Raw genomic sequence first — 12259 nt, forward strand, 5'->3', positions numbered from 1 at the left:
TTCAGTGTTGTCACATGATCAGATATAATCAAAGATTTACAAAAATGTGAGGGGTGTACTCAATTTTGTGAGATACTGTATGCACAAAGATGAATTGTAACTGGTGAACACCCTATATGCTAGGTACATTAATCTTTGATTCATGCTGAATTTCTTCATATTTATTTGCTTTCACAACTAGAAAATTCCAGATTGATGCCAAGGCTCATCTTTTAGAAATATGTACACATACCATGAAATTAAGTGATCGTTCATACATATTAATTGGTTCTCGGAAAAACAAGCCAGATCACCTATATTATTAGTAAGGATGCTTGTGAGTGTGAAAAAACAGCAATCATAAATGTTGAAGTCGAGCGAGGACCTCGTGCAGCATGCGCTCAATATGATATTGATTTATAATCTGCTACACTGAAGCGTGCACATAAATATGCATACATACTAAAATCCCCATTGCAGTCTTTGAGATCTTATGACTGTGTCTGTTTATTTAATGAAAAAAATGACATGTATTTTTAATGGCTTATTTCCCTAAGCCTTCTCTTCAAATGTACAGGCTAGTCATGGTGTGTGGGTGTAATATATGTGAAGATATTTCTCTCCACAGCCCTGATTGGCCCTTTAGGATGGTTTAGAGCACTCTTCTTACCCATTGCTCTTCTATTAAAAATCAGATCAACTTTTTTTACATCACAAAGTAGGCCGAAAGGACCATCCCACCTATACAGACAAAAATTCCAGGCCAAAATTTATAAAAAAAAAAACAACCCTAAACAAAAGACACAGATCATAATTTGATAAATTCAGTGCTATTTTGACCTCAGTGCAGAAATGACGTACAAAAAAGGGATAAAACCCATGAAATACAAACTCTAATGTATAATTTGAGGCAATTAAAGATATTTAGATATTTGTACTGATCGACTATAAGGACTGTCACAGTCAAATAGTGCTGTAGTCATATGTTGTGTGTGGCTGATGTATAATTGCCTCCAGGGGTTACATGTTTGGGAGAAGGATTTAAAGCCAAAAGCCAGAGGTGTCTGTGGTGAGTCAGGGATGTTCTCGTTTCCAGTGGGAGCGTCTAACTTTCTGTGTATCGACGAGTAGACTAGGATTGTAACGTGCGGAAGTATTAGACACAGTTTATGTACACTGCTTTGACTTGAATTGTGTGTCTGTCGGTTTATCGTGATAGAACAGACCCTGGTGGGCTTTTAACCAATGCACTTTGGCTTTCACTCAATGTCCTGTGACTTAACTGTTTCACTTTGATAATGTGCAACTTAAAACCGTTTATTAGAATGGAAATAGTTTTAACGGTTGTTCTAAAAAAAAAAAAACTTGCTTTGAGTGTGTAGACATACTGTAGTAAGACAGCAGTACCACACATTTAATACTCACCCCTGATCAATGTTTACTTACAGTACCAGTCAAAAGTTCGGACGCATGCACTCCTTCAATAATAATAATATTTAGGACATCTAAACTATGAAATAACACGAATGGAATCATGTATCCACCAAGATATTGTTAAACAAATCAAAATATATTTACATCTAAGATTCTTTAAAGTATCCACCCTTTGCGTTGATGAAAGATCATCCATCACCTTTTCTGCGTCTCACAAAGACAAATCGGCTAGAGACATACATCTCAAGAGTTCCACCTGTCTAATGTCCATTTCTCGTGTTTCTTGGCTCAAGCTTCGTCTTGTGGTGGTTTATCTGCAGCAATTGTACCATAAAAGCCTGTTTCATGCAGTCTCCTCTGAACAGTTGATGTTTAGATTTTCCTGCTACTTGGAACTACGAAATATTTATTTAGGCTTCAACCCGAGGTGCAATTCATTTGCAACTCTAATTAACTTATTTTTGCCCGTTCCACAATAATTTTTATTGATTTATTACCATTCCACTAACCATTAACACGGTCATGTTTGGTGTGTTTTTTGTTGTTAACTGAATCCACTTTGCCAGGACTTGTTGCTGAATCTGGAGTGTCCTTTGCCGAGGCGGTGAGAAAAGCACCAGAACCACAGCTTTCAGTGAGCCCGACCCCTGGAGCCAAGAAGGTAAAAGAGTGCAAAGCACCGCAGCACAGCTTTTACCCTCTCCCTATAGCTCATGCTAACTCTCTCGCTTTATCAGCCCTCCCTCTTCTCTAGCTCTCATTTTCTCCCTCCCTGTCAGGCTTTTATCCTCTAACTCCCGCTGTCTTTCTTTCTCTCCATGTCAACACACTGCAACCTGGAGTAGACTGTTGTTATACATTTGTGTCCAAATTTGGTCAGTTCCATCTATGAGGAAGACTTTATTAAAGTAAGTTCCCTATGTTTCCCAAAGTAATGTGAACAGAAAAGATGTACACGTGTGCTAAGGAACTAGTTGGCTTTGCCTCAAAGGCAACGGCTTCAGGTCAGAACGTGGGTACGCCACTTTCCATTGCCTCTTTGATCGTTCTAAATGTTTTCAATGTTCCGCTGCGGGCTCCGTGCCAATGGGCCAAAGATAACGTGGGTGAACATTGATGTTAAATGGCACCAACTGCTTAATGATGTGGCCTATGAGATCCCTGTGTCCTAAATAGCTGACCAGTGAATCAGTGTATTATCGCCACACGTCTGCCAACCTGAAATGTCACCCAGCGCTACAGTTGAACCATGCCGGCGTCACTGGGAGGATAGATTGAGTGACGGGAACGACTCTAAGAGGCTTTCTTTTTTGCCACTGAACTCTCCCCTCAAATTCCCCTCAATCTCCAGACTTATTGGCTGCCGAATGGCCTACTTTTATGAGTCACTGCCTCTTCATTAAATGCTTCATCCTCTTTTTGAGATAGCGATTGTAAAAGTAAATGACATGCCAACCCCTTTGGCCGACGCTAGGGGTACATGGAGGTTACACCGGGACAGACCGTGGTTTTGCTTGCTAAATGGAGCCACAGACCTCAGGTGTGCGTTTGTTTGCGAGGTAGAGAATTTTACTGGAAGATATGTGAAATATCTGGTCTAATTAAAACATATGTTATTAAGCACAAATAGTCCAATAAAGAGTTGTGGGAAAGGTTACCATCGTGAGCATTCTTAAGTAGACATGGTAATATTTTTTATGCCGGCACTGCCGCGGCTGAATCGGACTGATTGAGTGGCGTCTTTGATAAAGCAAGGCTAGGTAATTGGAGTTCCTGTACAGGGTCGGCGACTCTGCATCACAAATGGCCTCTGTCTTTTATGTGCAAATGGGGACTCAAAAGATGTTGCTAGCTCGGGTAAACAGCTTGACCTCCCTTTGTAAGGTCCATTACTGGCACAATGTTTTTTATTTCTCTCCACCATAGGCAAATGCTGCCCTCATGCTTTTATGGCGACTATTCCGTTAGGAAGAAAATGATTTAAGGAGCATATTGCCTGTACATCATGAGAGCGTGGGAGGTGGGGGGGGGGGGGGGGGTGACGCCAGTGGGGGGGGTGGTGGTAATTATGCCACTCATGATTCACATACACACGAGCGTTTTCAATTACGTCTAAACATGCCATACGCGTGGACCTACATAGTACACACCGTGACGCTCTACAGGGAACAGGTGCATATCTGCTGTGGACGAAGCAAGGCGGCGCGTGATTACGATCCATAAAACGCTCAGCCGCAGCGGCGTTCTGAGGTGAACCACTTCATCCTGTGATGTGAGGGTACAATGGATGGACGTGGGCAGCATCTAACCGAGGGCACCACATGCCTATACATACAGGCTGTGTGTGTGTGTGTGTGTCTGTGTGTGTGTCAGTACATGCGTGTTTGCGCACAGCACAGTGCCTGAGGGAACAAGTTTCTCTGACGTGGAAGAAGCGAGAATACTTTCTAATTAAGTTGTGGTCTTTTGGCCTCTGTAAGTGGTTAATTATGCGATAAGGGAGGTGGCACATTGCACTGTGGGTCTTCCTAATTAACTTCATCTGAGCTAACTAGAGAAAGATCGCGGGATGATTGACAGTTGTCAGTGGTGCAGGGTCGTCGTCGTCCCCCACCCCCGTTTAGGACCTCCTCAGTCAGAAGCAATTCAAGTCAGAGGTGCCAAACTCAGTCAGCCACTCCCTCAGAAAGGGAGATATCTCCCTGAAAAGCTTCTGTGGATTTATTGCACTGAGGCGACCATATTCATTAATTCCATGGCATGTACAGCAAATGAGTGGGAAGAGAAAATAGCTGAAATCAGGCAGGGGGAGATAAAGAAATGCAGATGTTCACATCCTCGTCGGCGTTTAGCTGTCTTGACTTTCATAAAGCACAGTATGTTGTTTCGTCGTAAACCCCCTCCTTCTGAGCAAGTCAACAGAATGACAGTTCTGTCAAGCCAACCATGAAAGAGGCGGGGAGGGGGAAAAGGAAAGAAACCAATGTGTTTTAAGAGGGAGCGGTTCAGAGCGTGAGCTTAAACTTCAACCTTGATAAATATGCATGAACCAGGCCAGCGACAGCTCAATGACAAACATCATAATCATGTTTGTTGTCGCTTTTTTTCCCCTTTTATTCCCACAATCCCTAGCTCCTCTTCTACTCCCCCCCCCCCCCCCCCCCCCAAGGTCGTCGCTGTAGTCAGTGTGGAGGAGAGCTACAGTAACGAAGCGGGCCACTTGCTGTTTCTTAATTTGGAGTTTGACAGAAACGTCACAGTTCAGTGATTGTCTCATGGTGAAGGATTCTGTGAGGGAGGCTCTTAGTGCACACTTCCTTTACCAAAATCAGACGTTACTCCGCCCCAACAAAGGCAAATTACCATGGCGACTGATATGATTTGGGGTCCCGGGAGAAGGGAGATTGTTGAAATGTGGAATATCTGTCTTGTCTCTGACATGTCTGTCTTCCATCTTATCTCCTTGTCATAGAAAAGTTACACCAGTCTTTCTAAAGGTAAATGCAGGAATAACAACACTTTTTATGCATATTAGATATCAGTCCTGAAGTTTGTGTATGGGGGGGAAACACTGGTTAGTGAAATATGATTTCCACTGCCATTACAAACTCACTATACAATAACTAAATTATAACAAATGTATATTTAAAAAATGCAATTATATCAAATGCAAAATGTGTAAGAAGAATGTATAAGATACATGACTGACTTTCTTTTAGATGACACTTTTTATTAGTTGATAGAAAATGACTTTTCACACCGTTGTCCTCTGATGTATCCATACATTATTCAGTATTCTTCATAAATAACACTGAGATATTGCCCAACTGCTAATCACATGCATGATGTAGCACATTGAACCGAGTTTCCTCCTGCAGTGCTATAAATAAAACATAAACAAGGCTTTAGATTATTACTTTGTTCAGCAACATTGTCGTTTACACCCTGTAAATGACAATGTTTTTGTGACGACACAACCGTGTTAATGATGTGATGCTTTTCCATTAACTGCCCACCAATCGAAATGTGGGTTACTTACATGTCACTGTGTCTTTTGTCTCCTACCGTATGATCTGAATGAGCGAAGAGTCGTACGTTGTTTTTCTGAAATGATATATAACATTTATTACTGTTTTTACTTCTCAATGTCTGAATATTGGCACCCTAGCTAAATATGAAGAAAAAAGACTGTGAAATTGCATTGTTTGAGCTTGATCTTAAACAAAAAAATATATAGGAATAGGAATATAACCTTTTAATTGAAAATTAAAGAAACTAGTTGACAAGAAATAATTGTTATTATCAAACATGAGTGGCACAGTGATTGAAACCCCTAGGAAATCTGATGGGCCGTGTCTAATTGATGTACTGTATTCCAATTAAAATGATACATTTTCAAGTATAGAGTGGTCCCCCATACTGTTTCACTGGTGTATAAATATGAGGTGACACACAGGCTAAACTCTCTTAGTCATCCATCAAAATGAGAAAGGCCAGAAAACACGCAAATGAAATGAGACGAAAGGTTGTTTGCCTTTATATAACAGCCAATGTTATATTGCCCCCATGCACAGGGAGAAGGATCACAGTTGGGGAAGTTGGTTACATTTTGGGGTCACCAAGCCTCTAAAACTGCAATTAGACTCCACATCCATGCCAACAAGTTATTCACAAGGGTACCAAATGCAGGGCCGCCAGTAACTATGTAGTATTTCTTAACAATTTTTGTTGTCTTTCTTCATATTTACCTAGAGTGCACTGTATGAGCTTCAAGCCAGTGCTGTGCTCTTTTAGTGCTTTGAGCTGTTGCAGAGTCTTCATCTGCGTATGTGTTGGGGAGTACATTATGTGCCTCACGTGTCTCTTAGCGCTGTCGGAAAAGATATAGAACTTGAAATAATTTTCACGCCACCAAAGCCTGCCCACTGAGTTCACATTCACAATACATGAAGTAAGGTTCTGCTGCTCCACCGTGTGCCTTTCATTCTGGCTTCTCCACTCTGCGTATTTGAATGTGCTATGAGGGACCAAGGAGCTGTGTGTATGCGCTGGACATGTTGGGTCTATAAACGGCAGGCCCTGGAGGGAGTTCATTGCAGCGTGCGTGTCAGCCCCTATTGGTCAGGAATATGTTTAACTGTCAGGCAGCTGCGGCAACCTGCGTTTAGGAGCAGGTAGGTCTCATGCCGGATTACTGCTCATTGGACTTTTATTCAAAGCTGCCAAACCTCCTCCATCCAACTAACAAGCATTCATGACAGCTATCCAGCCATCTGGGGTTGCTGTGGAAAGCAGCGGGGATAGGAGAAGCATACTGCACCCTCAACAGGTTTTGTTATTAACAATGAAAAGGGATTGAATAATGGAGTGTGGTAACGTTAACTGTACATCACATGAAATCTGTTCAAATCAGATCTAAGGATCAATTATTGAAAAAAAAAATGGAAAAAAAGCTGAGAATTGTTCTTAACGCGGCCGAGGACATTTCTCTGAGAGTCTTGATTGGTGTGGCTGAAAGAAATTGACTACCTGGCTAGGAGGAGTGTAGTATTAGTTTACCAGGCTAGGAGGAGTGTAGTATTAGTTTACCTGGCTAGGAGGAGTGTAGTATTAGTTTACCAGGCTAGGAGGAGTGTAGTATTAGTTTACCAGGCTAGGAGGAGTGTAGTATTAGTTTACCTCAGTGTCCTCTGGGGCACCTGGCTGTTGCTGTGGAAACGCTGGGTCTATCTCACTACATAGATATTGACAGAGATCAGCAGGGACTAGAGGCCCAACACATTGAGGGTTCTTTAATTGGAGCTTACCACACACACACACACACACACACACACACACACACACACACACACACCAGTTGTAATAAGCATCTATCACACATTCCAAATTGAGTGTGCTGTTGACATGTATCATACAGCTCAGTTCTCTTAGCATGCCCCCCGGGACAGGCTGCCATTGCCAGAGCATAAAATGAATGGACCCTGTCAAAGGGGCAGAAAGCAATTTTCATAGGGACAGGTCACAGGCTGGCAGAGGAAAATATCTCTTTCATCTTTCCTGCTTTTTCTAAAATACACTCTTCCGCAGTGACAGTCTCTTTATAGATGGCGACTCAGGTAAATTGAAAGAAGATTCGAAACTACACACAGAGAAACTTGCCCCACCCCCTCCAAGTTGCTTATGAGTCCATCCATTAATATGCTGTGTATATATATTTATTCTAATTTGAAAACCAGATCTATGACATTCATGATATATTGTCTGTCTCCATGTGAATTTCATTTTCCTGTAGTTGGGTCATTCCCTGCTGTTCCTACTCAAATATTTCAGTGTTTTTCAATGCAATGTAATGGACTGTACTGGAACTGGGGCGGTGTACAAAAGAATTACCATACCGATGCGCCGGCACATTAAAATGGGGAACGGGGGGCTTTGGAAGAGGGCGAGTTAATGCTGAAGGTACATTTTAACGTGCCTTAATATTTAATGTGCTATATACATGCAGTGACAGAACGCTGTATCTCACAAATGAAAATCCGCTCACGTGATTGGAAACCGATTTGCCAATGTTTTGGCAAGAAATTTGAAAGGACTCAAGGACGAGTAGGCAGATGCATCCGCAGTGACAGCTACCTCCTGGAGGGGGGACATATTTCTGGTTTTACTCTAGCTTCCAACACAGCTACAGAATGTTCTCCATACTAGTTATCAGATTTTCACTTGTCGACAACCATATTTGCACATTGGTCCTTTGGCTCAAACCAAGGATAAACTTAACCGAATTCTTGCAGGCTAGGCAAAAAGACGATTCTCTTCAACAAAGGCATGTGTATAATCTGTTTGCACAACTAACTACCAGGTGGAGGTTTGAATGTGTCCCTCACCATCAACAAACTTGGCAAAAATCAGTTTTATCCCAGGTGGTTCCACTACAATGAAAAGTAGTTCAAGTCTCAACCAGATGTTCCATGATGTCATCTGCACTCAACTTGATTATTTCCCAACGACTTTGGGAAAAAAGCAATATAGTCTAAAATATAGCCAATACCAGCTTATCATTTTATTCAGGACAACTGGAAATGGGGGTTCGATCATCTAAATCACCTCTGTTTTCCCATAAAATCACCAGATTTCATGTTTCCACCAATGACAATAGGCAGCTATGGCTCTGAGCGTCAGCAGTAGAGAACACAGCTCAGTGCTAGAGGAAGACACCACGGCGGGAATGTAGCAGCTTTCATTGCTCACGCCAAGACGCTGAATGCATGACACTGCAGTGTAACTTCAGCCCGAGTGAGAAAAGGGGCACGGGTGTGGCTGAGCAAGTAGGAGACGTGTTGTTAGCATCATGGGACCGAGGGAGGTGGTAGGACCTGGACAGTATGCCTCAGGGGGGTTAAGGGAAGTGTCAGGCAGGCATTGCAGACGGAGAGCAAAGCGCGGTGGCGTGGCAGTGATATATCCATCTACCCAGCCATTTTCTCATCCCTCCATTGATCCATCCATCACACTTTCCACCGTAAGTATTCATGTGGTGATAGTCCTGTTATTTCCAAGGAACCACGATGTGTACGACCAGTCTACTCCGACCCCCACCCCCCCCCCCCCCCCCCTTACAATGAGGCAATCGATGTGACTTTCCTCTACTTTTGTTATACTAATTAAACCATTTGTAAACAAGGTAACCTCAGCCTCAAGAGAGGACCATGTAAAAAATGAGCTAATTTCAAAGTTTGACATTGATCTGTAATGCTTTTGTATAGCTCCAATTAAATGACTGCCAGTTTAATCCAGTCTAATGGCTATGAAATAAAAAGATTTAAGACTGAGCTTTAAGGGCATTGCTTATACGCTGGAGCCGAAGACTCAATATATGATTCTCACTGTGCATGCACACACAGGTCTGCTTGTCAGACATGAAACTCAGTTTTGTCGTGTTGCTCTTTGTACTTTCGCATCATAATGAGCTGATTTGTATTGGGCTTGCTGGCGGTGCATTCCACTATAACATTATATTAATGCCAGTGGTTGAGCCCAGCTGCACGACGCTGACCTGGTTACGCGGGAACAGGTATTGGTAGAGGAGTGTGTCAGTCATCTGTCCTGGCTGTCTCCGGATCCCTCAAGCATGAAATAGTAGTTATGAATTTAATAATGTTGCATTGGTGTTTGTTTATGTAACAGATTATTTTTGGTTCTCACCAAGTTTTATTGTTTCTTTTGTTCCAGGTGTTTGATCCCCTGTTGGCGCGCTACGCCACACTGGAGGAGGGAGTGCTCCTGGAATCAAAGCAGTGACTGAACACTGGCAACTATTACATTCAGAATCTTCTCCACGCTCTGATGAGCCAGTGTGAATTACTTCCACAACTGTGCCTTACAACATTTTAAAATCTTTATTTTCACATCAGTGGATTAAAATATATTTTTTCTTAATCCGTGTATCCTACAGTGTCACAACCCTCTTTAATTTGTTTAGTTCTGATGCTGGGTAGTGATTACATTAAGAATATGTTGTTTCTTACTTGGCTGGTATCCTTTGAAAGGTGAAAAATAAGGATTTTTTTCTTTGTCTAGGTGCTTACTTGGCAACCAATCTGTTCTCACTTCATGTTTTCAATGGGCATTTAGCATTTTAATATGAATGTGCTACTGAAGAGTTGTCTTAGAAAATAGTCTTGTGGCTGTTACGGGAATATTGAGAGAATATCTACAGTATTGACAATGAGTTCTGCGGTGCCAAAGTACTGAAATTATTTCAAACAATAAAATAAATTGAACTTGTCCTGACAACCCATGTCATTGTTGTAGCAAATCACATTTTAAAAGATGACAGAGACAAAGTACTTATTTTATAAAGAGATATTTTTCACAGTTTTTCCTATGATCTGCAGCTAGTGCTTGATGTTTCCGACTGAGGTCTGTTTCTAATGGTCTATTAATAACCAGCTCTCCACACCATTTTTTCGCAAACATGTGAGTTGACATAAGGGTACAGATAACTCCATCTACATAACGATATAGCAGTAACTAACTGCTTGGCACTGGACATACATATGGAGGATTGTCATGTGAAGGCTTTGTAATGGCTATCAGCATGTTAAAGAACTATTTTAAAGAATTTCATTTGGAGCCATCTGTTTCAGAACGAGCCCGCAATGGACAGAGTAACCGCTGACACATTATAATAAGATGGCGCACACCTGTGGCGATTGTCGCCAGAGCAGCCTCGTGCCCAGAGACGCCAGTGGAAAAGGAACATGCTTGTCACTTTTTTTTGGTTTTCCACCTCCCCTTTCCCCAGTAATTAAGTTATATATAAAAAAAAATTGAACTAATTTATTTTCAAAAACAGTCCCAAAAGCACACAATCTCCTGATTATACACCATAGCCAGTTACGCTGGAAGTCATTAATTGGCAATGGAACCGTCAGAAACTTTTCCTTGGAAATGTCGCAACTGGAATGCGTTACATCTGCGATAAAAACGGAAGATGCCGGACAACAGATTCCAAACGAAAAGACATCTGAGGGACACGAGACGTGAAACACCTTAAGACTTACTATGAATAACAGTCAAGTCAGCATCCATCTTAAAGAATGTGCACCGGATTTGGTAAGGGTTAGAAGTCAGGGTAGGGATAAGCACCAACCGTGGTCAAGTACTCTCCGAGAATTCAGTCCATCTGAGATGCAAACTGTCCCCTCTCCATAGACGCTACAAACCAAATCTATTTCTGCGTTCAGGGAAGATCTGCCTTCAAGACATGTTTTTAGTGAAATGTTTTATCTCCTGAAACCGTATTAATCTTTCTTAGCTTGGTGGATTCAAAGGAAGCACAACTGTAGTTGATTTGATTGCATCATTTAGGCCTACAGTTGTTTACATAGCCTAGTATAAAACCAATAGAGGCAATTCTTCTATAATGAAAAGCGCTTTGCAGATTGAATAAATTATTCTTATTATTATTAATTCAACACTGTCATTTGAGTTGGCATTGAAAGTAGAAATGCGCGGGAATGTGCGTGCTATGTGGTTCTTCACAATAAACAACACGTGTCCTCTTAATTTACAGAATTCCACAGACTCAACCGACAAAACAATTGCAGAGATAGAACAAAAAGCAGGAGGGATCAGGAACCCTGTTGCGCGCTGTTATCAAGTTCAGAACCCACAGAGCCCGTACTCTGAAATCACCTAACAGTATGGCCACTTCATTTCGCCTATGGCAGCCAATCAGTGGGGCCCACAAGAACTTCTGCCTTTTCATTAAAAAAACACCTATCTCAAGCAGAATAAAATATATCATGACTTGATTTGCTATATACTATTTAGCTAAGGAAATACTAATGTATACATTGAAATGATAAACATTGATATGCATTTGTTTTATGATTCCACAACACACTTTTAGAGTGAACTATCTGTGGCCATAACGTCAAATATTGCCGGCAATGTGCCAAGTACAGTAAAGATCTGAGCTGCGGAAGTTTTCTAGCTAAACAAACATAAACATGAAACGTATATAAGTCTGCCACTAAGAGGAAATAAAAAGTAAGACATTATAAAAATGAAATGTGTGTACATGACTAGCGTCTTTAGAGAAGTCGTAAAGCAACATCAGCATGAGGAAATCGATAGACCTAAAGTCACAATGAAAGCTGCAGCTGCATGGCAGCGTCAAGTGAGCAAAGACAGAGATGGTGGTCTACTGTAGGTGCAACAGCCACTAGCTATGAGGCATTATAGCTGCAGGTACGAATTGTTGTAGCCTATATAAAGCTTCTGTTCATTTGCTAAATTATTTTGGCGAATGGTATTAAAAATCTATATTATCTGCCTGCTT

General features: G+C 41.5%; 1 protein-coding gene across 4 annotated transcripts in view; it reads left to right on the forward strand.

The window, feature by feature from the left end:
- xylb (xylulokinase homolog (H. influenzae)) overlaps window positions 1-10206 on the forward strand; it is a 40336-nt gene extending 30130 nt beyond the window's left edge. For all 4 annotated transcript variants that reach the window (XM_010896607.4, XM_010896606.3, XM_020041834.2 and 1 more), the window contains 2 exons: window positions 1980-2074; window positions 9643-10206. In XM_010896607.4, the coding sequence (XP_010894909.2) occupies window positions 1980-2074; window positions 9643-9711 (164 nt within the window). In that variant the 3' untranslated portion in view covers window positions 9712-10206. The remainder of the gene's footprint in view (window positions 1-1979; window positions 2075-9642) is intronic.
- Window positions 10207-12259: the final 2053 nt, after the last annotated feature.

The sequence above is a fragment of the Esox lucius genome, chromosome 21, assembly GCF_011004845.1.
Source record: "Esox lucius isolate fEsoLuc1 chromosome 21, fEsoLuc1.pri, whole genome shotgun sequence".
Classification (NCBI taxonomy): domain Eukaryota; kingdom Metazoa; phylum Chordata; class Actinopteri; order Esociformes; family Esocidae; genus Esox; species Esox lucius.